This window comes from Babylonia areolata, chromosome 3, assembly GCF_041734735.1.
Source record: "Babylonia areolata isolate BAREFJ2019XMU chromosome 3, ASM4173473v1, whole genome shotgun sequence".
Classification (NCBI taxonomy): Eukaryota; Metazoa; Mollusca; class Gastropoda; order Neogastropoda; family Buccinidae; genus Babylonia; species Babylonia areolata.
In genome coordinates, this window is record NC_134878.1 from 13,190,964 (window position 1) to 13,218,139 (window position 27,176).

The 27,176-nt window shown below is 43.7% G+C and overlaps 1 protein-coding gene across 1 annotated transcript in view; it reads left to right on the top strand.

Moving 5' to 3' along the window:
• The first annotated feature begins 2,376 nt into the window (after positions 1-2,376).
• The window catches only part of LOC143279738 (metalloprotease TIKI1-like), a 230,590-nt gene continuing 205,790 nt past the window's right edge, over positions 2,377-27,176 (top strand). The window contains exon 1 of the mRNA XM_076583863.1: positions 2,377-4,602. Coding sequence (XP_076439978.1) covers positions 4,201-4,602 — 402 coding nt within the window. The 5' untranslated portion in view covers positions 2,377-4,200. The remainder of the gene's footprint in view (positions 4,603-27,176) is intronic.

Below are 27,176 nucleotides of genomic sequence, written 5' to 3' on the forward strand. Positions count from 1 at the left end.
TTTTTCACAAGTTTCGAAACGTATAGTCTGGTCACTACAAATTTAATCTCATGTTGGTATTGATAGTAGCAATATTTTACTCAGCTATATTATGTATTGATTTGTTTTATTTGTTTTATTTCTGTACTTACTGTTTATGAATGTTATTTGATACAAATGATAATATGGTTCATCAGCCGTCACGTTAAAATTGAAGTGCAACGTTGTGAGCACAGTATAAGCTTTAAGCTTGTTGATGCTCTTGTGTCTTTGTTTGCATCGTAATCATGTGTACTGTTGAACAATTAAAGATGATTTAAACCAATTAGACAATACATCAACATTTTAAGTCCAGTCTGTCACACGCAAAAAAAAAAAAAAAAAAAAAAAAAAAAAAAAGAAGAAGAAAAAGAAAAAAAGAAAGAAAAAAAAGAAGAAATCAACACAAAATTCGTTCAGAAATTAATGAACGAATGAAAGAACTTGAAACAGACAAACGGAAGGAAAAAATGAACAAACTCTTTAACTGGATGGGTGTATAACTGAGATGAGATATGTCGAAAAGTAAATGACATGCAACATCACTACATGGACAGATGAACACTCCGCTTCAGGTTAACGTTACAAGTTTGTCCTAACCGAACTTATGATATATCAAATCAATGGCGCCGAAGACGGACACAATAATTATTGTAATTTCTATTGTTGTCTAACTAGTGGAGGTATGAAAGGATAGTGATTTGGACACACACACACACACACACACACACACACACACAAGAGAGAGAGAGAGAGAGAGAGAGAGAGAGAGAGAGAGAGAGATTAATTTCATTCCCAAGCAATCAGCGCTACATCTCAACAGTCTTGTACAAATTTCAATGGAAACGGAAACTACACAGACACAGACAGACAGACAGACACACACACACATACACACGCATACACACACAGAAAATAAGCAACCAACAAACCAACCCCACAGGTTTAGATAATACACTTTCAAATGTATTAAAAAAAAAAAGAAAAGAAAAAAGTATTAAAAAAAGTAAGATAACATGAACCATCACTTTTTTTTGTTTTTGTATAATCATTTTATTTTAAACTTTACATTTAAAAGGCCTGACTGGTTTGTTTGTTTTTTTTTCCCTTGGCAGATTGTCCAGATAACGCGAAGCTGAATCATGACGCCATAGACAGCCGCAAGCCGCCACCACTCACTCCTCATCACGACCGAATGACTGGACGACGACCGTCACCACCCCTCACAGTGACGTCATCAGCTGTCAGATCAGTGAAAGTCCCTGCACCGCATCAGTTCTCAACAAGTGAACTCGGATAATCACATCGTAGGTACCACGTTTCGCTTGTTCAGTCAGCGTGAGAAGAGACGATACGAAAACCGAAAACTGTGGGAAACCGAAATTGGGATACTGACGACTTAAAAAAAACAAAAACAAAAACAAAACAAACATAAAAAGGGGCGGCAAAACGCATCCTACTGTTTCTTTCTCAACCGGGCATTTCTACTACGACTGCTACGACGAACGACTGCAACTACTGCCACGACACTACTACTACGACTACTGCCAGGGGACAGTGCCAGCCAGCACCGATGTCTGCGAGGCGGGGAGCAGGAAGGTGCAGCCGGTGTAGAAGGGGCGGGTAATTGAATTAATCAGAAAGAGGAAAACAATGAAGAGCAGCAGTGGAAGGGAACGACAACTGCACGTTACATGACAACACGGCCTGAGAAGCCGTCCCACATGGGAACTCCACCGCACCGGCGCCAACGTAGGGTAGGTGGGTAGTATTGTATTGCAGTAGCAGTAATGGTGGTGGTGGAAGGGGTGTAGGCACGACGGCGCTCCTGTTCTCTCTCTCTCCCCCGCCCTCTCTCTCTCTATCTCTCTCTCTCACCTCCTGCTCCTCAATACCACCACCATAGCACCACTATACACTACTACTGGTGGGCACGTCAGGCCCTGCAAGGCACAGCGTAGGGAGAAGGCGTGGCCTGGACTACTGCAGACACACTACTGACAGACAAGGGATCGCCTTCCACGTGCAGGGGGAGTAGGGTGGTAGAGGTGGGGGGGGGAGCGGACAGGTAGGAGGAGAAGGGAAGGAAGGAAGGAAGGAAGGAAGGAGGAGGGTGGGAGCGAGCCAGCCACAGGACCTGTGCGTGCCATCACACACACACCCACCCGCACCCACACACACACACACACAGACTTTGGAGTGGTGGTAGGGGCTTGGGAGGAGGGGACTCACTGGTCAAGACAGTGGTGTGGCAGGGAGGTGGGGGTGGAAAAGGACGGAAGGAAGAAGAGGGAGAGGGGAAAGAGAGAGAGAGAGAGAGAGAGAGAGAGAGTGGGGGCGGTGTGGTGTGGTGTGGTGTGGAGTGGTGGTGGTATGGTGACCTGAGCAGTCAACGAACGCACACAAAACTCCCCGACCCTCGTGTTCGGCAACACTTGTGGTCAGGTCGGTCTGTGTGTCACACACACCGTCTGTCCGTTTGGCCAGCTATTGCCACTCAGGTTCTGGACTTCGGTATTAAAAAAAAGAAAAAAAGAAAAAAGAAAAGAAAAAGGTTATCCTTCTTCGTATTACATCCGGACTTGATGATTTTCTTCCCCGGAACTCTTGCAAAATACCTCGGATCTTCATGTGGAGTCATAACCATTGGTCTCCTTTTTCATCGCTGCTCATCACAACTACGTGAAAAGTTTTGTCAGGCGCATGGATCTGTTTTAGTGTCATTTTGTGTGCGTGCATGACATGTTTGTGCCCAAAGAAGACTGTGATTGCGGACTTTGTGAGTGTGGAGAAAAATTGGAATCTTTCATTTGTTTCTCAGCCTGGAGGCAAGTGATCAGTGTTGAAATTTTACCTTAGTTATTATCATTAGTGTGTGTGTGTGTGTGTGTGTGTGTGTGTGTGTGTGTGTGTGTTCGATACATTCTCATTGAGAGTAACAACTACCAGAAATTAATGGTTTAGACACATCTATGAGTGTTTTTGCATTAAGAGAAAATATGTTTTTTTGTGTTTTCTGATTTTTTTTTATCACCGCTTCTAGATAGCCTGCACAAGTGATGTGTAATACCGTGGTACTTCAACTGACACTTTTAATTTCGGATGTCTGTCAAGACACAACGATTTTATGAGCTGTCCAAGATAATAATTAACTGGATGTATCGTGAAGTTTGTGCACGCTACACGCAGGTGTATATGATTTCTAGTATTTGTGCATAACGATACGTGTATCGGAGCAGTTCACGTGTATTTTGCAAGGTGTTGCAAAGTTCCTATGATGGGCTCTCTATTCGGATTTCTGTTCTGGTCACTATGCAAAACTCGGGCCTGCTTCGCTGCTGAATAACCAGCACTAGAGACTGACAAAAAGAAAAGAAGTTATATCATTTTGCAGACTTTGTTTTCATTTTTTGTTTATTTATTTTGTTGTTGTTGTTGTTGTTGTAACAGTTTCACGGGACAGATCGTTTCAACCATTCTTCACGCATTGTGGGGGAAAAGTTATATCAATTTCCAACTGAAGCAATTTTTTTAAAAGTAAACGTCAAAAGACAGATATTCCAATAAAACATTTTGAAAAGTAAAAAAAAAAAAACCCCACAAGTTCAATTTAATGACCAACAAAATCCAAAAAGAAATCACAGTTAACCCCCAACAAAATCAGCCACCATGAAATTACAATGTAAACCTGGTGTAATAAAAAAAATTCACCCACGAGCAACTAATAGATAAATTAATAAATGAATAGATCATACTACTACTACAACTACTACTGGAACAACTACTGATAATAACAGTAATAATAATAACAATATTACAAGAAACATAACTAAATATATATCACCAGATAAACCAGTCTCTCCGAAAGAAGAAGAAGAAGAAGAAGAAAACGAACCAGTCATTCCTTAAAAAACAACAACAACACACAGTATTTAACTTATAACCACCAACACACTGCCGAAAACATTTTACGGTGTACACGACGGAGTCCCCGATGAATCAACGACAACACTACAACAACTACTACTACGACGACGAACTTGACAGACACACGGCGGAACTTCCATGTACTAAACGCCAGTGCCACAACCAAAACAACAACAACAACAACGACAACAACAACAGCACGCTTCAACAGACCAACAACATCGGACAGTGTGGGAATTGTCCCTTTCTCAATGGATGAGCGGGGAGGAGACACGTCTTCAACTCCTACTTCTCCTCATCACCATGTCTCACCAGTTTCGTCGTCTTGTGTTCTCGGCCTTTGTGCTCTGTTCGTGTTTGTCGTCGGCGGTCCCCCGTGTGGCAGTGGATAGTGGTGGTGGTGGTGGTGGTAGTGGTGCCCGTGGAAAGGGCGGCGGTGGTGGTGGGGGTCCCGTTTCTCGGGGCGCGGCGGCCGGGGGAAGAAAGCAGCGCGGTGGTGGTGGAGGTGGAGTTCAAGTCCCCCGCCCGGCCCGCCCGGCTGCCTCTTCTGCAGGGGTGGCGGGTGCGGATGCGGCTGGTGCCCACCACCACCACCAGCAGCACCAGCAGCAGCGCAGCGACAATGACCGTGACGCGCCTTGTGAGACGCCTTCTGACGTGAGTAGTCAGTTTACACATTATTGCTTGGTTAGTAGTTGTTGTTGCTCTGCTGAATCTATGAGTTGAATCGTTGTTTGTTGTTGTTGTTGTTGTTGTTGTTGTGTTGAATCTATGAGGTGAATCGTTGTTGTTGTGTTGTGCTGAATCCATGAAGTTAGTTGTTGTGCTGAATCTATGATGTAACTTTATTGTTGACGTAGGTGTGTTTCTTTGTATTTTTGTTGTTGTTTGTTTTAGGTGCATGTATTCAAGCCAATGAGCTTTGTCGAAGCATTCCTTTGTTTTTATCATTGTATCTGTCTGTTTGTATGTCTGTCTGTCTGTCTCTCATAATGTTTTGTTTCGAAGCATATGCACTACTTCACTGTCTCGGTTTCTACGTTTCCTGTTTCTTTTTCATTCATTCTTTTCAGAAAAGAAAGAAAGGAAACGTTTGCTTTATCGCTCTAGCCTGTCTCTGTCTTTGTCTGTCAGTTTCTCCGTCCCTCTCCGCTCCACTTTCTCTCTCTCCGTCTCCTTCCCCCCACCCCCACCTCCCACTCTCCCGCACCCGTTATCTCTCTTAGTTCGCTTGCCAGTGCTCGCGTGCGCGTGTATAGTTACTTGATAAGTTGTTCTCAGTTTTGCTTTTTTGATACGTTCACCAGAAACAGAACATTTTCTCAAAACTCTCTCTGTCTCTCTCTCTGTCTCTCTCTCTCTCTCTCTCTCTCTCTCTCTCTCTCTATATATATATATATATATATATATATATAATATACCAAGACAGTTTGTGAATGTACAAGGTAAAATACAGACCCAAAACCAGTCATTACTACCACGTTACTAATTGGTAGATGTACTTCTTTTTCTTCTTCTCTTTCTTCTACACATACACACACTCACAGAGGGTGGTGGGCGTGAGGGGGTGGGTGGGTGGGTGGGGCTATCATCATTCCTGGTTCGACAAAACTGGGTTGAAGTCATTGGTAACTCGTTTGTACTACTAGAATACCGCTTTTCATACAGTCTTTGTCGAGAAACATGCTTGCGTCTTCTCTTCTTCCTCTTCGCTCGTGAGATGCAACTCCCACGTTCACTCGTATGAACACGAGTGGGCTCTACATGTATGACCGTTTTTACTCCGCCATGTAGGCAGCCATACTCCGTTTTCGGGGGTGTCTTCTGATCCAGTGCTGGGATCTGCATGATATTAGGCTCGAGCAGCCAGCTTCATGATATCCCCACGGACACACATTTTTCAGTTCCTGATGGGGGTCGATATACAAATTTTGATTTAAATCAGTTTACGTGGACTGAAACATAACGCAGGTGATGTGGTCTTTTGACGTTATTTTTAATATACAGAAAACAACAACTTGATTTAAAGTTTACGTAGGCTGAGCGAATTGTGGATATAAGCTGGTCTTTCTAGTCTAACAAACAGTATAAAGAGTGGTAACTCTCTCCATACACAAGGTCCATACACAACTTAAGTCAATGCCGCTTACGCGACCGATTCAGCTAGCACACAGGTAAATAACAGGTATACTGGAACAAACCCAGACGCTTCCTCTAAAAAAAAAAAAAAAAAAAAAGGAAGCGCCGGGCCTGTCCTTATACCGATCATTTGACATGTGCACACAGCAGCAATGACAGAAGAAATGTGCAAACACAAATTAGTTGGGTTTTTTTTATATCACAAATAGTCTTTCTAGTTTGATGTAATTGAACTTCCAACACTGTCTTGTGTTCCTGTCCATTCGCTGTAAGAACTTACGGGTTGTCTGCCCTGAAATGACGCTAGTATTGCGGTACAGTGGCTGGGCAAAAGCATCATGGTTTGATTTGAAACATGAATGCGTCAGGTTGTGTAAAAGTACTGTTCCTCGCACGGTGTGTGCATCTTTATGATATTGATATATAGTTGTCTCAGTGTTCATGTCGTCGTGCTGTTCATCTGTTATCGATTTTCACTGATCACCCCATCCGGTCCCATTCCATCCCACACCAGCTACTTTTTTCCGCCTGGACTGTGGAAGAATGTGTATTGCGCGGCATCAAGGATTAGTGCTTTTTTTCCTCCGTGATTTCCATTGGTTTTTGGAAGTTTGGACGAGTTCGATTTTTGTTAGTTTCGTTGTTGTTGGATTTCTTTTTTGTCGTTGTTGTTTTTGCTTTTTGTCGATGTTTGTCTTTTCTCTCTCTCTCTCTCTCTCTCTCTCTCTCTCTCTCTCTCTCTCTCTCTCTCTCTCTCCCTCCTCTCTCTCTCTCTCTCTCTTTTAATTATTTTATTTATTTATTTTTTTTTGGTGAGATTCATGTTATGTTCTTTTTTTTTCTTGTTGTTTATATGATTTGTCATTTTGTTCGTTTGTTGTTTGATTTGCGCGATCAGAAGGACATATATTAATGTTTATTTATTTATTCATATATAGATATATGTATATTCATTTATCTGTTCATTTACTTGTTGTTGTTATTATTATTATTATTAAAATATTTTTTACAAAGTTCATCTTTCATTATATTCTCCCACCATCTCCGTCTCTCTGACTCTCCCTGTCTCTTTCCCAGAACGCAAGACAAGACAAAGCATTAAAAAATATGTAAGCGCTGGAGACTTTCTGCCAGGACGGAATGGACTGTCTTACTTTTTTCGTGTGTCACTGGTTATCTACTTTCTCATGTGCTGCCTGAAAATACTCAAATGATTTGCTTTTTATTTTCATTTTTCATTTTGTTTATTCGCTTTGTTTTGTTTTTGTGCATGTTGTTAGTGTTGTACAAATTCAAAATGGTGTGTGTGTGTGTGTGTGTGTGTGTGTGTGTGTGTGTGTGTGTGTGTGTGTGTGTGTGTGTGTGTGTGTGTGTGTGTGATATTTCGCCGTGAATATTTTTTTATGGAAAAAAAAGAAAAAAAAGCGAAGTTAATCTTTTAAAGAATGTTTTCTATGCTGTATGGAGAATGATTTTACTTGTTTTCTGTTTTATCATTTTTGTCTATCTGCCTAGTTTTCTTTTTGTTAATCGATTTTTCAGTTTTTTAAAATTTTTTATTTATTTATTTTTTTTTTTTAATATGTCCATTTATCCTTTCATCCATTATCCGCCTGTCTGTATATGTATGTATATATGTATGTATCTGCATACATACATACACACATACATACATGTATTCATTTCTGCCTGTTTCTTCTCAACCGAGAAAGTCAGTTCAATTCAATTCAGTTTCATTCAGATTCAGAATACTTTATTGTCTGCTACAACCAAAACAGACAATTCTCGGCTCACTTAATATGCCCGTCATTCAGCAGATATCAAAGAGAAAAACGACTAACTGAACTGAACTTTGAGCCCCGAGTCAGCTGCAGAGTCCCTCATACAATAGTATTGTGCCATGTAATTCTTCTCAACTCTCCTTCCGGCCTACCTCCAATTAAGCCTTCCGCTGTTTCCTCCCCTTCCGTCGGTCTCCCTCCTTTCACAATACCAAAATGTGATCTTGCTACTTACCCTATACTTTCTAATGCACAAAATATATACATTGTTTGTTTAAACCTTTGTCTGAATAAAAAAAAAAATGTCGTGGAAAAAGTGTATTTTGTATTTGTTTTAGTTACATGAAATATGTAACATTTTCATGTGCACCCACGTACGGGTTTTCCTGAAATAAACTGTCTTGTCTTGTCTTGTCTTTCTCAAACACATTGCTTCAACATCTGTGATCTAGAAACGGGCAACACACAAACAAATGAAGAGAGCCGACAAGATTTATTTATACCTACTCTTTTTTTATATTATATTATATTATATTATATTTTTTAATAGGAAAGAGGGAGAATGATGAAGGTGGTTGGTGAGAGCAGTGGGATGCTGTGTCCAAAAAATGAAAAAAAAAAAAAGAGCTCTATAACTTTCCAAGTCTTCACTTTATTATAAGATTATCGCGGCTAACCTTTGTTGGGTTGCAGCCACCACCCCACTTTCTTTCACTCACTCTCCTAGCCACAGACATCTTTCAGCGCTTGCAAGGGCAGGCACACAATTGTCAATCCCCGACTAATTAGCTCACACACACACACACACACACACACACACATATATATATATATATATATATATATATATATATATATATATATATATATCCCCGTTCGCGTTCAGCTTGTACAACAGACATCTATATCTGTATCCTGTAAAATTTCGGCTTGCGGCTTCAGACACTCTTTTAAACGCCCACGCTTTGCAACAACGTCTGCTATTTTTTCTTCTTCGAGTCCCATTTCTCCAACTCCGCGTAAAAAACAACAACCCCAAACCAACAAAAATATAGATAGAAAAAAGCTGATACAGAGTCTAGAAAAAAAAAAAAAAAATCGATCAAATTCGTCAACGTTCTGCCTACAGGTACAAGTGGTTTTTCGAGTTTGGGAGAAAACAGCGCATAACTCAATCAGAAAGTGTTTATGGAACCGGAACCAGTCTGTAACTTGCTGTAAACGGAACATGTGTTTTTAATGTGCATACATTTTGATTTTGTAATGTTGTTGTGGTTTGATTTGATTGCTTGAAATTTGTTTGTTTATTTGGTTTTTTGTTTGTTTGCATGTCTGTCTGTAAGTCTGTGATTCATCTTGCCAACGTCATTTATGTATACCCCCCCCCCCCACTCCCCAAAAAGGAGCAAAAGTGATTAAAACATCAGTGATGAACCTTTGAAACACATCGCCAGCAACTAAAAAAGACATGCATACAGATCTTACCCGATTTTCTGTTTCTCTTTCAAGTCTTCAAGGAAGAGTTGGAGGCAGGGCAGGCTGTTACTAGTAGTGTAGTGCTCGAGCTGGTCTTTGGACAGCCCTTGAAGCTGGCTGATCTGTAAACAGCCGTTGGGAATTAAAAAAAAAAAAAAAAAGGTGTTACTTAGATTGCGTGTCTAGATTCCCGCCCTATTTAATAGGTTAGGGTTCCGTGTGCGGCTTTCATCCACTGCTTTCTGAAGTGTCTGATCAAAAGCAAGGAAGGAAGGAAGGAAAGCTGAGGTGCGACTGTCTCCGGAAAATAAACTGGAAAGCACGGGATGGTAATATCTCATCACAGCCCAGCAGACGCGCGCGCGCGCGTGCATACACGTGCGTATGTGCGGCCCGTCCGTCCGCCCGCCCACCCACATGTACTCACGTACCACACATAATTATACACGTTTGCACGCATACACACTCTTGTGCTTGCAAACACGTGTGTGTGTGTGTGTGTGTGTGTGTGTGTGTGTGTGTGAGAGAGAGAGAGAGAGAGAGAGGTATCGTAGCTTTACTATCTTTTCCTTTGCAAGCTATCTTGTTTTATTGCCAGACTTATTTCACGTCGTCTTCCGTTTATTACATGCGCTGCGTAGTTACCTCTCTCTCTCTCTCCCTCCCTCTCCCTTTCCTCCCTCCCTCTCTCCCCCCCCCCCCTCTCTCTCTCTGTCTGTGTCTCAGTCGATTCGTCAACAAGGAGGTATTTGCCTTGATGTTACAATCAAAGACACTGGCTGTAAAATACTTGCGTTTTGTGAGACAGAAACTGTTGGCATTCTTCTAGTTTTATGGCTCGTTTTTATTTGATCATTTTAAATAAACAGTAACATTTAGCCGCGTAAGATTGTTGTTGTTGTTGTTGTTGTTCTTCTTCTTCTTTTTCGTCTCCTCCTCCTCCTCCTACTACTTCTTCTTGTTGTTGTTGTTGTTCTTGTTGTTGTTCTTCTTCTTCTCTTCCTCCTTCTTCTTCTCCTTCTCCTCCTCTTCCTCGTCCTCCTTCTCCTCCTCCTACTTCTTCTCCTCCTTCTTCTCCTTCTCTTCCTTCTCCTCTTCCTCCTTCTCTTCCCTCCTCCTTCTCCTCTTCCTTCTCCTCCTTCTTCTCTACCTCCTTCTTGTCCTTCTCCTCCTTCTCCCCCTCTTCCTCCTCCTTCTCCTCCTTTTCTTCTTCCTCTTTCTTCTCCTTCTCCTCTTCCCTCTCCTTCTCCTCTTCCCCCTCCTCCTCCTTCTCTTCCTTCTCCTCCTTCTTCTCCTTCTCCTCCTTCTCCCCCTCTTCCTCCTCCTTCTCCTTCTCCTCCTTCTTCTCCTTCTCATTCTTTCTCCTCTTCCTTCTCATCCTCCTCCTTCTTCTACCGCCTCCGCATGCTTCACTTGCTCCTCCTCCCTTTTCCTTTTCTGTCTTCCCCCTTTCTCCTCTTTCTTTCCCCAGCGCTCTTTCTTCAAATACTCGTCCGCTTCCTCCTTCTCCTTCTCCTTCAGTCTTCCCCCTTCATCCTCTTCCTCCGTCGATCCCTTCCTATCCCTGCCTTTAGTTGATTCACAGTCGTAATATCGTTTGTCATCGGGTATCGTCAGCAGCTCCAAGACTTTTTATCTTCTTTGATGTTTTTTCGTCGTTTTTTTCCTTTCTTTTCCCCCACCCCGCAATCTACAGACAATTAGGCAGACAGGTAGCCGTAAAACAAAACGGGAGATAATTCCGAAGAGAAGAGAAACCGCCACCCTCCTTCCCCCCCCCCAACCCCCTTATTCTCTCTAGGAAACAAATCCCTTCCCCCACCCCCGCCTGCTGTAAAGAACCCTCTCCTTCATCTCGTTCCCCGTGGGGGCTTTTAATAATCAGCGGGGACACGAAGCATAAATTCTGACGAATCAACTGCTCATAAATCCGCCGCCTTGATCTGGGGCCCCAGTCCACGAGGCGTTAACTCTTTCCTCACGCCCTGTCCACGGCCTGTTTAGTTCGGCTGTCTGGCTGTTCGTCATCATTACGCGAGGAACAGCTTGACGTAAGAGTTGTTCGTTACGCAAAAAGACGTGGAGGATAATTTTGATGGACACTGAGGGGGCAGGAACAGAGCGTCTCGGAGGTATATGAAGAAAAGGGAGGTGGGGGTGGGGGGGTGGGGGGGGGAGGGGCTGGATAATGGCGTTGTTAAAACGTTTCCTGCCGCTCGGTGGCGTTTTGATCTAGCCAGGGGGCGCTACTAGGGGTGTTGGCGTTTAAATCGAGACTTTAAAGGAGGCGGAGGAGTAGGAGGAGGACAGGTTTGAGCAGGTGCGTGAAAAAGATTGTGTGGGGTTTGTTTTTGTTTTTACCTCATCGGCTGCTGCTGCTGCTGCTTAATGGAAGCCACAGTCTGACATTGAAATCGTTATCCCCCCACCCCCTCGGCCCCTGCCCTCCTTGTTTGCTTTTCTTCCACCGTAGTTGTCTTTTTTGGGTGTGTGTGTGTGTAGGGGGCTGTGTTTGGGTTGGGTTTAGTGTTTCGTTTTTGTTTGGGTGTTTTTAATTTTTGTTTTGTGTTGTTTTGATTGTCGCCAGGAAAAGACGGAACAGCCATGAAATGAAAACATGGCATGGAAAAGATCTCAACAGTTATTTTCACCGAAGTCCGTATGAAATTCTTTCATGAGGTTTATCGAGAGTTTGTGCATTTTGGTGCTTTTGAAATGTATATCAATGTAACTGAGTCAAAAGATCACCCTTATAGTAATACAGACAGGCAAATACAGAAACAGATAAAGCGCTGAAAAATGTATCGTTCTTTTCACACAGACGCGGACGCGACTACGCGATTGTTGTCACAAAAAAGACAAAAAATAAATGGAACGTTCGTACAAACCCCAAGCACCATTATCGTGTATTGTCGAGAAGACAACAAAAACAAAAAATATGACCAGAATTTACAATGACAAAAAAGGGGTAAAATGATATGAAGTGATGGAAGTTTTTGTGTGTGTGTGGGTTTTTTTTTTCGAGCTATACTTATAGACAAAATAGCAAAAGTCTGTTCTTCGAATGAGTATATTGCACAGGCCATTGATTTGTGCACCGAATCAGTATGTTTTCAGCAGCCGGATATTCCCAAGCAGCCAGAGGAACTGACATTGTTGCTTATTGTCCAGCCGACCGCACAGGGCCATATCAGGACTGCCCAGCCATGTAAATGTTCAACCGCGGTTAACACAAAACTGTCATATCCCTAAAAAAAAAAGTGATAAACCTACAAAACATGACACATGACACATTATCTTAACCATTTAGCTCCTTAAGGCAAATAAGACTGAGGACGTCAGATCTACTGCTAAATTCATCATTCCCAGATTAAAAAAAAAAGAAAAAAAAAAAAGGATAAAAAAAAAAGATTTCAAATCCCAACAAAAATACGTAAAAAAAGCCACATAGGCAAAGATAATTGTAGAATGGACAGCTAGTGCCCATACCAGTATTTGCAGACTAACTTCCTAATCGCCAGAGCAAAACAGCACAGATAGTAGTAGCACATCATAGACTGCTGCGGAAACAAACTAACAAGCAAAAACAAACTGTCAAAGCTTGTTCCGGAAAAAAAAGGAAAGGGAATGGACTGGGAAAGCAGAAAAAAAAGCAGACACCAGTGAAGGAAGAACGAAAAAAAAAAGAGGCAGAAATAAAGAGAACAATTGAACAAAAGAGAGGAAATTTCGAGCACAGAATTTCCAGAAGGCATGGGGATGCTAGCTACTTATGCTGAAAGACTCTCAGTATCCCACAAGGGGGAGAGCCAGAGGAAGGAAAAATGTGAAGATTCCCAAATTAGGGGCACAGATGGAAACTCTAAACAGCAGGTGAGAGGCTGCTTTTGTTTCTCAATGAAATTTACAGTGAGATCAACCGTGATGTTTCATTCTGTTTTATTCAATTCCATTTTGTTCCGTGTTATTTTTAGTTGAATCGTACTGATCGTCAGATTGCCTCTTGAGTTTGTATACTTGAAATGTAAGTTCACAGGTCTTGAATACTCTCTCCACACACACACACACACACACATACACACACCCTTCCTCTTCTCTCCTCACCCATTACATCATTATTCTTTTTTTTTCTCCTTCCCTTTTTAAACCGAATGAAGATTGGGGATGAGAGAGAGAAAGAGGTTAAATACTTTGTCGGAGGATGAGAGAGAGAGAGAGAGAGAGAGAGGCGAAAAGTCTTGTGGAAGGCTCTCATAATCTCACCTCACCAGGAGGAGGGGGACATCGAAACTGGTTTGTGTACTCAATCAAATTTGTTCAGTATAATTCACCCACCATAGAAGCAGTGAGAATGCGAATTGAAGCTTGAAGAATACCGCTGCGAGGAGAAAGAAGGAAGGAGGAGGGGAGTGTAGCGGAGTGAGGGGGCCGGGTGGTGTGTGTGGGGGGGTTGCTGGAGGGGCATGGGGGACGTGGGGGGATTGGTGTGGGGGTGGGGGGGGGGGGGAGACGAAACGAACACGTCGCCGTTAAGCCATAAAAAACAACAACCCATCCCTCAACAAATAACAAAACATGTCCTCGTAAAGTCGTGAACTATATGTTTTTTTAAAGTCTTTTTTGTTTGTTTATTTTTTTTTTTTTTTTTTTTGTTTGGTTGTTTTCTTTCTCATTTATGGCAAAGGCGTTACGATCAAACGCCTCTGTCTCTGTCTGTCTCTTGTCTATTGGTCTCTCTCTTTCTCTCTGTTTATCTGTCTCGCTTTGTCTCTCTCATTACTCTCTCTGTGTCTCTGTCTCTGTCTCTCTCCCTCTTTTATCGGTCTCACTGTGTCTCTCCCATTTTCTCTCTCTCTCTGTCTCTATATCTCTGTCCATCTGTCTTGTCACTTGCGCCCTCCCTCTCACCCCCACTCACACCACCCCGCTCTCTCTCTTTCTCTCCTCCCCTATACTAAGTGTGTGTGTGTGTGTGTGTGTGTGTGTGTGTGTGTGTGTGTGTGTGTAGTCACATTTTGATGTGTGTATGTAACATTGATGTAATGTTTTATGTTAACAAAAGTGTTTTTTGTAAAGCACCTAGAGCAGAAGTCTGCATAATGTGCTATATAAGTATCCCGCATTATTATTATTATTATTAGTAGTAGTAGTAGTAGTATAATTATTATTATACTTCCTCCCTGTGACGATTACTCTGCACCACACCACACCACACTACACCACTCCACTCCAGTCGCTGGTCTCCCCCTGCTCCTAGGAGTCCAGTGCAACCCCCCCAGCCCCTCCTGATCATGTTCTTGCTTGGAGGCGGAGAACAAGCAAGCGGCGACAGCCCCCTCCCCACTCCCATTCTCCCTCCAGCCCCTCCCCCCACCTCTCCCCCGACACACAAAAGACAGGGGGACACGGGCCCGGAGAAGTGAGGTTAGATCAACAAGTGGGCATGTAAGTTCCTTTGAACTGTCGATTCAGTGCGATCGTGCACAAAGATTCATGGCGACAAGATTTTTGCGGTGGAAGAGTTGGTGGTGGTGCGGGGGGGGGGGGGGGGGGGGGAGAGAGAGGGACGAGGGAAGAGGGAGGGAGAGAGAGAGGGGGGGAGGAGGAGGAGAAGGGCGTGATGGCTGGGTGGGTGAGGTGAGGGGGGGAGGGGTCTGCAGGGAGATAGAGGAGTGGTTGGTGGGTTGGGGGGCGGGTGAGAGGAGAGGTGTGGTTTTAAGGGTTTTTTTTGGGGGGGTGGGGGTGGGAGTGTGGGGGGTGGTGGTGGTGGAAGTGGTTCGTCCTCAGGTGTCGGTTCTGTTGACCCCTCCCCCCCCCCCCAACTCCTCCCCTTCCTCCCTTGCCCCCGTTCCCTCGCTTCCCCTCTCCCCCACAATCCAGCCTCACCCCCCCCCCCAACCCATATCCCTTACCACTACTTCCTTCCTCCTTTCTTCTCCTTACTCCCCCTGTGTAGTGTGGGTTCATGAAACGATTGTTAAAAAAAAAAAGGTCTTGTTTGTGCGAGGGCGTGGAGTGGGGGTGGGGGGTGGGCGTGGGATGGGCTGGGGTTTGGAGTGGAGTGAAGGGAAGGGAAGGACGGAGGAAAAAGGGATGGTGGTGGGGGTTGTTGGCTTGGCGGGAGGGAAAAGACTGGCGACAAGGGGTGAAAACATCATTGTCAGATGCGGTTTGACCTGGGCAAACATGTCATCAGACCTATAATTCTATGGTCCCCATGCCTGTGTGTTCGTGTAGTGAGGTTTATGACTGAGTTCCAAGCACGAAAACAACAACAACAACCCCCCCCCCCCCACCAAAAATAACAACAAAACAAAACAAAAGCAAACACACAACAGCAACAAACAAACAAAAAACAAACAAAGAAACCCGAAGTGCCTCTGCATACATACATTTCTGTCTAACTGACACAGCTGTCTGCCTGTGAGTCGGTCGATCTCACCCCCTACCCCTCCTCTTTCTCTCTCCCTCTTCTTGCCCATCAAGAACAACAACAACAACAGAAACAATGACAAAACTGATGTGGACATTCTCTATCTCAGTGTCTCTTCCCTGTCTTTGTGTCCATCAACATACATAAAAAAAAGAGACAAAACTTGTCTGAGCATTGTGTGTCTGTTGTTTTTTGTTTCCTTCAAAAACGACAACAAAAAAAAGCGTCTACTGTTTATATATACCTCCTTGGAATCCCTTCCCCTCCCACCCCCCCTCTCTCTCTTTCTGTCTGTCTGTGTCTGTGTCTGTTTGTCTCTCCTTCTCTCTCTGTGCGATTGCTAATAACCCCTCCCCTCCTACCCCAAACTCCCTACGTATGTATATTTATGTGCTTATGGCCAAATGCATAAACCATTCATTCATTCATATTGTGTGTGAATATGTGTGTGTGTGTGTGTGTGTGTGTGTGTGTGTGTGTGTGTGTGTGTGTGTTTGTGTGCGTGTGTGTGTGTGTGTGTGTGTGTCCCATAATATTTGCCCATGTCCCCCGCAGCCCTCGCTGTGTTTGTCTTTCACCTTGCTGTCTCGGAAGCAAATCCAGTCCGCTGGGCACAGGAGCCGGAAACGGGAACCTTTTTTTTTCTTCTTCTTAATTTTAATTTTGAAACTGCTGAGCATGATATAACTGTCACAGCTGAGTCCTAACGCAATAAGAAATGTTTGTTTGTTTTTTTTGGGGTGGGGGTGGGGGGGGGGGGGAAAGATGAAAAAGAAGGAAGAGGAAAAAAGCAAGAAAGAAACGGCAAGAAAGAAACGAATCACTATCGTTTAAAAATCTTGTGCATGATATTTTTCGAACTTTAGCTTGCAAAATTACACTCCAGAAATGAAGGAAGGAAGGTATATATATATATATAAATAAATATATATATATAGATAGATAGATAGATAGATAGATAGAAGAATAGAGAAGAAAGAAAAGTTCGTGTAATATTTTTAAGGAACATTTAGAATGAATGTTTTTAAGCGTATCCGGAAGAAAAGTGAAAAACAAATTATTCATAAAAAATTTAAGGCAAAGAGAGAAAAAAGTTGGAGAGGCATAATGGCAAATAATGCGGCATTGGCGGTGAAGGGGAAAATTGTAAGCGTGGATGGACAGGGGAGTTTCGCATCCTGGATGGTGTGGGAAGCGGACGACTAGAACAGAACACTGTAATCCCAGTCTGTCAGAACCAAAAACACGCTGACAGGACACGTTTAACTCACTCAGTACGGCCAGTCCTCTCTTCTCCTCTGCACAAACCCCTCGGATGTCCAGTGAGTGTCTGAATGACCCAACCTTTAGCTTCCGTCGTCAGAATCGGGGTATTCTTTGTCAACATTCACGTCTTCAGTATAAGAGCCTTCCGCTTGCAATATTTTGATGATGGTAATTGGGGTGAAACGCTGTTAACGTCGTCTCTTTCGCCGTTCGTATGGAAAGAGTTAATGTTTACCAAAGAAGAGATACATTTCTGACCCATCTCGCGCATCGACTGATTCCTAACTAGCTGTTGATTGTATCCGAACAGAAAGAAAATGCTTGCGTCATCTTGAATAGCTCTGCAACTGTAGTCTAGACAAAAAGCTAACAGATACACCAGAACCTGTGGGCAAAGACAGCTTACACTGGAGTGTTCTTGGAAATTATTGTCAAAGACGTGTGTATGATAGTCAGTCGTGTTCGACGATGACCATCAGAACAGCAGAGACGGTAACTGCTGTGCCGACTATCTGGGCTAGAATTTGATTATAGTGGAGACACTCTTGCCCAAATTACTTCCCCACTTTCTCGACCAAGAGGGTTTTTAGGACTGTCGGTGTTGGGATGCTTCCCATAGGCCAACTAGCCCCCAAGGCTGCAGCATAGTTTTGCCTCGTAGTTTGAGAGTAACAGTCCTTCACAAAAGACTAAGCTGTAGATGATTTCCCATTGCAGTGGAGAGACGTAAATTCAATTTCGGAAGCAGTCCAACTGGCCAGTGTCTAAAATGAACTGAGAAGACTGGCGAGCTTCACCCGGTCACATTCCTCCCGGGAAAAAGATTGGAGAGTGAGGGACGGAGGGATGGTGTTGGAGGGATCCAGGTGCATCTTAATTACTTTGCCCTCCCACCTGTCCGCCAAAAAACACACCTGTGCACAGACAGCACCCCCCCAAGCCGCCGTGTCAGCACCGTACGTGTCTGTCTGTCCAGCTGTGTTCCAGTTCACCTTGTGTGTGGACCACAGGGCAGCCAGCAGCAGTATCGAAAACCCACTGTTTACAAAATAATAACCCTTCAGTACCCCGGACTCAAACCAGCATGCCACTTTTCTGCCAAGCCACCAAGCAAGCAGCAGAACTACAGGAACTCCTTTTGGCCTTTACCCCCCCCCCCCCCACCCCAAGCCCCCTTCCCCTCACCCCACCGACTTGACGCAAATTTATTGTACACATCTCGAAACTGACAAAGGACTCACTCCACAATGAAGAGATTGGGCTTGGAAATTAAAAGGGCAAGCCGCTCGCTCGTCAGTTGCTTGCATGCAAGCTTCAGGGGCGGCCACCAACAGAGCCTAGGAAAAGCTTTCTTTGCTTTGCTTCGGGGGGGCTTTGCTGCGGCGCCTGGGCGGGTAAGAGTTAAACACAGAAGGGGATCATTTATTTAGAGGGGATGATGACTAGGAAACTGGGGGAGGGCGTTAGGGGGTGGGGGAGAGGGGAACTGCGGGGGAGGGGCAAAGCTCAGGCGGTGGAATGCGTTGTTGGCATGCCACCTTATACCTTTACTTGTGCGGATCTGTTTTGTTCCTGTTGGAGGTTGCGGGCTGCCTCTGTACTGGTGGTGGTGGTAGTCTGAGCCTGGGGGTCTGCCGGGTGGGGGTTCTATGGGCTCGGGGGGGGGGGGGGGACTGACAATCAACGTGTTTGTTTGGGTGAAGATTCAAGGCAGTTTGGGGATGAGATGTGTGTGTGTGTGTGTGTGTGTGTGTGTGTGTGTGTGTGTGTGTGTGTGTGTGTGTTTGTGTGTGTGTGTGTGTGTGTGTGTGTGTGTGTGTGTGTGTGTGTGTGTGTGTGTGTGTGTGTGTGTCTTTGTGTGTGTGTGTGTGTGTGTGTGTGTGTGTGTGTGTGTGTGTGTCTGTGTGTGTGTGTGTGTGTGTGTGTGTCTTTGTGTGTGTGTGTGTGTGTGTGTGTGTGTGTGTGTGTGTGTGTGTGTGTGTGTGTGTGTGTGTGTTCCTTACTTCTGCTACACAGTTATCTGCTTTAATTAGTTTCCTATTGCTTTTCCCTGCCCGCTGTGTTGGTTTGTTATTTCAAGCAGAAAACCAAGTGACGTTAGTGATGTGTGTGTGTGTTCCGCGCTGCTGCTCTATTTTGTTTTTCTTTTCTTTTCCTCCTGTATCTCTTTCTCGTCTACGGCTCTCCCTCCTTCCTCCCCCCCGTCTCTCTCTCTCTCTCTCTCTCTCTCTCTCTCTCTCTCTCTTCTGATATGGATAGATAATAGATAGTTGTATGCAAGTGGATGTGTGTGTGTGTGTGTGTGTGTGTGTGTGTGTGTGTGTGTGTGTGTTGTCGCTTTGTCTGTAATTTGACACACATAGACGGAGAGAGTGAAAACACACTATCTATCTATCGTAGGTTATTGGGACCTTTAGCTTTTAGTCTTATCTATCTATCTATCTATCTATCTATTTATCTATTGTAGGTAATGGGGACCTTTAGCTTTTAATCTTATCTATCTATATCTATCTATCTTAGGTTATGGGGACCTTTAACCTTGAATCCTATCAATCTATCTATCTATCCATGCAGTCAGTCAGAGTGAATTCTAACACCCCCCCCCCCCCCCCGTGTATGAAGAGGGTGTGTGTATAAATTTCTTGAAAGGAGGTTCAGTAACCACAATAATAATAATAATAATGATAAAGAAAATAACCCACATAAGTTATTTGACCTCCAAGTTACTTACAGTGTCTGACATGAGTGGATACTTCGATATTTGTTGGTACCTGGTACCTACACCTGATTGTGCTTAATTGTGGCTATAGGTACCTGTTGGTGAGTCAGATGAATAGGTACGGACCGATTTTGGTTTTGATGATTTTTTTGTCTGGGCGTTTTGAGAGCGATGGTGAAATGAGACGGAACGGATAGAAAGGGTTGTGGGGGATTGGAAAAGGGAGAGGGAGAGGCAAAGAGAGAGAGAGAGAGAGGGGGTGAGAGGACGAGAGTGATAAGATGATAAGGGGGGGGGGGGATACAGTAGAAATCAATATGCATAGATATATAAAATAGAGAGAGAAGGGGGGGGGGGGAGAGATACAGTAAAAATCAATATGTATAAATATATGTAATTGGGAGAGAGAGAGAGAGAGAGAGAGAGAGAGAGAGAGAGAGAGAGGAGATATTGTGCTTTGTGACTTTGTCGATCACAAATAGAGAGGAGAAGAAGTAGAGGAGGAGGAGGAGAAGAAGAAGAAGAAGAAGGAGAAGGTGAAGGAGGAGAAGGAGGAGAGGCAGACAGCTCCAGTATTTTTTTTTTTTTTTGCGTGTCCTATCTCCACATTGCACCAGTGTACCGATGGACCCAACAATTTTAACCCATAATACAGCTTTCCATTGCTGATGAAAGTCAAGCTGTTCTCTTGCCGCAGTAGCACCTAGTGTCGTTCTTTGGTGTTGTTGGTTTTGGAACCGATTTCGTCGTCACCCCTTAGACCGGAAACTGTCGCTCGTGGGGGGCGGGGAAGGTGGCGCGCGCACCAAATCGCACCCTTCGTCACTTCCGCTTGGAGTTGATTGTCCGCATGTGCGCTCCATTCGCGACATACATGCCGTGTGTCTGTGGTGGTGGTCTCCACCCATGGGCTTGGTAACATACCTACCACAGAGAGAGAGAGAGAGAGAGAGAGAGAGAGAGAGAGACGGGGAGGGAGGGGAGTTAGAGTCGAATCATGCTGTGAAATGTTGTGGTCCTATTAAATCGCCATTTTCAATCTTTAAACTTTTTTTTCTCTCTCAGAAACGCACCTACCAGAGATATAGAAAATAAGGATTGACTAATGAGAGACAGAGAGAGAGAGGGAGGGAGAGACAGACAGAGAGAGAAATGTGGGCGGGGGGTGCGGGGGTGGGGGCAATCATGCTGTGAAATGATGTAGTCATGTTGAATCGCCATTTTCAAGCCATAAACCCTTTTATCTCCACATTTTATCTGAGAAACACACCAACCAGAGAGAGAGAAAAAGAGGGGTTGACTACTGAACAGTAGAGAGAGGGGGGAGAGAGAGAGAGAGAGAGAGAGAGAGAGAGGGGGGGAGATAGCTAGAGAGGGAAGAGAGAGAGAGAGAGAGAGAGAGAGAGAGAGAGAGGATTGGGGAGTCTGAGTCGAATCATGCTGTGAAATGTTGTAGTCTTGTTACATCGCCGTTCAGTTTCAAGCCTTAAACTTTTTATTTTTTTAATTTTAAATCTTCACCTTTTATCTCAGAAACACACCTACCAGGAGAGAGAAATAAAGAAGGATTGATGAGAGATAGAGAGAGAGAGAGGGAAAATGAAAGAGAGAGAGAGAGAGAGATTGAGATTGATATGGTTTATTCATATAGGCCACAGCCCCTTTGAAGGGGGATATACAGTAAAATGCCGAAGTCATGCATTCAAGTCTTCATGACGTAACATATACACTTCTCCTTTCGAGTGCTTCATACAGATATAGAGCGAACTCCTTGACAGTCTTTTCATTTGTTGATGACTTTAACATGATAAGTCTAAACAAGCAAGGGTATTGACAGTATTTAGCTGGAATCAATTGTTTTCTTAGATCTCTTAATACTGGGCAACACAGCACAAAGTGAACCTCATCTTCTTTAGATTGTTGACACATTGGACAAATCAAATTTTGGACACATGATATCGTTAATAATGCGTATGTATTTCAGTAACACCTAATCTAAACCTTTCCAAAGTATATTTCAGATGTCTATCAAGTCTCATTGACGAATAATCTGGCATATTAAAAGGTATATGACAAAACATTCGATACAAATCAAACCTGTCGCTATTCATGAATATGAGAATTCCAATTTTTCCATCTACAATCAGTTAATGTTCTGCGAAATACATGAATAAATTCGCTGATACCTTCGACACCTTGGTTCAAAGAGAGAGAGAGAGAGAGAGAGAGAGAGAGAGGTGGGGGTCGGTCTTCGCTGGTGAGGTGTTGTAAATTCAAGGAAACGTTCCAGGGGGGCCGGCCTCACAGGGGAGCACACTCCCCCCGCACCAGCGATACAGATGTGTGTGTGTGTGTGTGTGTGTGTGTGTGTGTGTGTGTGTGTGTGTGTGTGTGTGTGTGATATCCTGTTACTTGTTATCTCTTTATATATATATATATATATATTAGTTATACACCATGCCGTACTATTGTTTCTTTGATATGACTTTTTTTTTGTGCTTCATTCTGCAAAGCGTCTTTAGTGTTGCAAAGTGCTGTATGAATTTCCATTATCATTATTCTTATTCTTATTGATATTACCATTATCAGTATCATCATCATTTTCATTATCCTACAACTACTACTACTGCTGCTGCTGCTGCTGCTGCTGGTAGTGTTAAGGATAGTTTGTTGACGTGATATTGAAAAAAAAATCATCCATCCTTAGGGGTAGAGTGTGGCAACATACCTTGGAACAGAATGTTGACACATACATAAAAGAAATATAATGTGAATTTCCAATTAAAGATGGTGTAAGTATACCTGATTCAGAATTGTGCATGAAGATATATCGCTAACTAGCTACAGCCACTAGCTAAGGACAGTGCGTTGGCATGTTTTCAAGGAAAAAGTAATTATGCGGGCGAAGGCCAGTGAATAAGTATGCATGAAGTGGACACATAGTTCAAGAAGGAGGAAAAACCGAAAAGTATGGTCGCGTTTTCTTTCTCTTCTCTCTCTCTCTCTCTCTCTCTCTCTCTCTCTCTCTCTCTCTCTCTCTCTCTCTCTCCCCATACACTGTGCAGTCAAGCGGGAATAACGATGACAAATCAGGCGGTGATGATGAGGAAAAGTACAGCGTCGTCAACACATGTACATGTTCTCCTTTTTCTTTTTTCTTTTTTTCTTCTTTTTTTGTTAGGTGGGCGGGGATGGGGGTGGGATGGGGGAAGGGAGGATGGGTGGGTGGGTGGGTGGGTGGGGGGAACCGTGGGAGTGGTGGGCGTGAAGTTGAGTATGAGCTACCGAGTTCCGTGTTTCTATGTGTCTTGTGTCTGTGTCTCTCTCTTTTCCCCCTCAAATCTTCAACCATCCTCTCTCCTCTCTCTGCTAGACTTTGAGTGGTGATCTAAATGCTAGTTTGTTTGTTTTTTTTGTTTTGTTTTGTGTGGATTATATGATAGACTGATGTTTAACATCAAAAGGCACATAAAACTACGGAGAAAACTCCACTTCTTGCTGGAAAACAAACACACGTGCAGACCGACAATGAGAGAGACAAGACAAGACAAAATCTATATTATCGAGGGTAATAGATAAGCAAGTAACATGGTTGTTTTTTTTTTAACATCCAGCCCTCGCTCTAAAGAGGGAATAAAGCTAAAGAAGCGAAAATGAGCAAAAAGAAAAAAAATCAAGACATAATCAAAATACATCAGTATTTCCCATTTTTCTACCATTCACAACCATTCCACACAAAAAAAGAAAAATGATTAAACGCGCGCGCGCGCACACACACACACACAGACACACGCGCGCGCGACTTTAATAAAACTAATTTCAAAGCATGTTTATATAATCTGACAAGAGGTTTTTGAGTATTTGCGCTAGCAGAATCCTATAGCGTAGAAGCATAATCTATTATTGACTGTATGTGAGCATTAAAGAATTGTTTTTGGGCATGTGTATTTAGAAAGTGTTTTATTTTTGGTAGCTGGAATAAAACAGAGAGGGAGGGAGAGAGAGAGAGAGAGAGAGAGAGAGAGAGAGAGAGAGAGTGCGTAGTGGCGATGTACTGTGGCGATGATGCGCTCTTCGGCTTGGGAATAACAGCTCGAATTTTCATACTGGTAGAGAAATCTGTTTCAATGGGAAAAGTAAGACGATAAAAAAAATGGCGTCCTCGCCCCAACTACTCCCCATTTCCAGACATATTAGAGACTTTACCCACGTTTCATTAAATCTGTACGAAAACCATGTTTCGTTTTTGTTATTTAAATGTCTTATTATTATCATTATTTTATTTTTTTTATTCAACTTGTTTTTTCCATTTCCACAGAAAAGACGAGCTATGTTCATCACTCTACTCTACTCTTGTTCTATTGTTGTCTTGTACTGACCGTGATGTTTTGTGAAATTTGTCTCTGTTTTTCTTCAAAGCCTTTAGATATTGGGAAATTCTCACTTTTTAATGTTCCTGATTAACCTGATACATCTATAGCTGCATTGTTTTGATCCTTATGTCTTAAACGATATGATTATTGTCTGTTCACTTTCCCCTTTATGAGGGGCCTGGGCCTAAAATGAATAAACCATCTGAATCTGAATCTCTCAACACACACACACACACACACACACACACACACACACACACACACACACACACACACACACACACAGAGAGAGAGAGAGAGAGAGAGAGAGAGAGAGAGAGGAGAATTTGAAAAGCTCAACTAAGAAAAAAAAAAAGAAAGAAAAAAAAAAGCGGCCTACCTTCCTTTCCTCCCTCCCCTCACCACTTGACTGACCCCCGGTACATTACTCTCGCACCCCCCCCCCCCCCCCCCTCCCCCCTCTTTCAGTCAGCCGTAAAGGATGGATTTCCCGGCGTCACCTCTCCCTCCCCTCCTCCCTCCCCTCCTCTCCCCCTCTCCTCCCTTCCCTCCCTTCCCCTCCCCCTCCTCCTCCTCCTTCTTCCTCATTTTCTTTCACTTCCCCTTGTCTTCCCACCCCCCCACCCCCCCTACCCTTGCCCCTACCCTCTCCTCACCTTGTCTGTTACGTCTGTTTGGGCCACGGAGGTGGGTTTTTGTTTTTTGTTTGTTTGTTTTGTTTTTTGTCCGCCGCCAGCACCACTAACCACCATCATCACTGGTAAGTGTCCAGCTACTAAACCAGTGTGTTCTTTAAGACAAGATCGAGGTCGTCGTCAGTCTTCTGCAGGTTTTTCATTGTCCTGTGGTGGCCGGAGGCTACCCAAGCTGACGCTGACTGGAGTATACATTTTTTTTTTTTTTTTTTAGTTGGGGGTATTGTTCGGGAGTTAAGGAGGACTGGGCTGTACTGCCATTCACTGGTTTAGGATGAGTCAGCCTGTCCAGCTTTTGGTGACACAGGGGTGCAATGGTCATATGGTTAGACGCTTTAGACCCTGTTTATTATTATTATTATTATTTATTTTTTATTTTTTTTAATTTTTAGATTGGCATTGGCTTGTCTCTGTAAAGTTCTTCTGCCCCAAGAGGGTATAATTATGTCTCCATTGCAGCATCAAGAATATTGAGGGAAAGAGATGGACAGTGAAGAGGAAGGCGGGGAGATTTATTTGTCCGAAAAGTTTAACTTTTTTGTTTATTATATTATTATTATTATTAATATAATTATTTACATCGATTTCTTAATGACATTATTCACATCTCCAACCTTCTTCTCATTTGGATTTCATGTATAGTTATTTTTACGGGTTTTTTTTTTTTTTTTTTTTTTAGTATAGATTTATGATTTATGACTGGCAAAATTATTTTTCTTGTGGACTTTTTATTTTCATTATTATTTTTTTTTTTTTAACCCTCGCGTCATATATCTAACCAGTCGAAAGACTAACACACTGACTGGGGAGAGAAGAAGTAGGGAATTGGGGTGGGGGTTAGTTTCCGGAATCTACAAATAAAAATCAAGAACTGTGTATGAAGATAATTTCCATTCGTGGAACAAAGAGTAGGCAGCAGAAGGCGGCAAACGTTACAGCACAACATCGCTTTTTTTTCTTTTTTTCTTTTTCTTTTTTTTTCGAATGGCAGCCGTCGGTCGGCTCTGCTCAAGGTAGGCAGCCTGTTGTGCAAAACGAATGACCCCGTGTTTGTAAAGCGCTTAGAGCTTGGTCTCCGACCGAGGATAGGCGCTATGTAATAAGTATCCATATCATCATCGAATAAACCACTGTCTCCGCACGGAAGTTCTGCGCGACATTCTGATCGTCAACATTCAGTCAGGTTATTTTTGTTTGTTTGTTCAGAATGATTTCTGCTTCGCTGATACCTAGATCATTCAAAGGAACAAACCGCAAATGCCGCACATCACTCTGATTATATGGGTCGGAACTCCAATCCACACAGCCGGTGAGCCCGTTAAAATTCCTCAAAGTCTGGGAGAGAGCTTTCTAATGAACCTCAGTTTCCTGCAGACTGACGGGATCTGTGTTTACAGCAGCGGCGACACTGAGTCAGTGGCGGACTGATTATAAGGCTGCTCTGGCACCTCACCAGCCTGCAAGCCGCTGCTGCGTGTCTGCGAGTTGTTGGGGGCGAGTCGGTGAGACGTGACGACCGAGGCCTCCAGAGAGCGACAGTGACTGTGATAGTGTGGTCCTTGGGACTAGGCGAGGTGATAGCGTTATCATCCCACACCTTGCTATCACAGGAAGGAGGGAAGGGGAGGGTGTGTGTGTGTGGGGGGTGGGGGTGGGGGTGGGGGGTGGCGGGGTTGGGGGGGAGGTGGCACGTATCGTTAGGGGGACTGGCAGGAGGAGGGGGGGGAACGGGAAGGTGGACATAAATAGATTTATAAGTTCGTGGGTGCCTGTAGAGGAAGGGGGGGGGGATTTATGAAGTGCTGGGTGGTAAGAGGTGGTGTAGTTGAGTATAGGTAGGGAGGAGGAGGAGGAGGAGGAGGGGAAGGAGGAGTGGGGGGGCTGGGGGAGGGGGAGGTACGGGGGGAGGGGGGGGGGAAGGTTGTGGTTTGCTCTTGTCTGAAGTTTTATTTTCACGATTCTGAATTGTGTGTTGATTTGAACGCAGCAGTCTGACCTCTTCCCGGACATATTTTCAAACTGTAAACTGTTGCTGTCTGTCTTCCTCATACCCTCTCTCACTGTCTCTGCCAGTCCCACTCTTTGTCTCTCTCAGTCCCACTCTCTTTCTCTTTCTTTCTTTCTTTCTCTCCCCTACCCCAGCGCTCTCTCTATCCCCCCTTCTCTATCTCCTCCCTCTAGCACTCTCTCTATCGCACTTTCTTCCAGTTTTATCTCATAGCTCTTTGTTATTCATCGTCGGATTTTGAATCAGATTCTGGGACCAACTAGTTATATGTTTCATCCCCTGATTTGAATTGTCTGTTGGGATCGGTGAAGTTTCTGCTCTTTACAGTTAACACTTCTGTT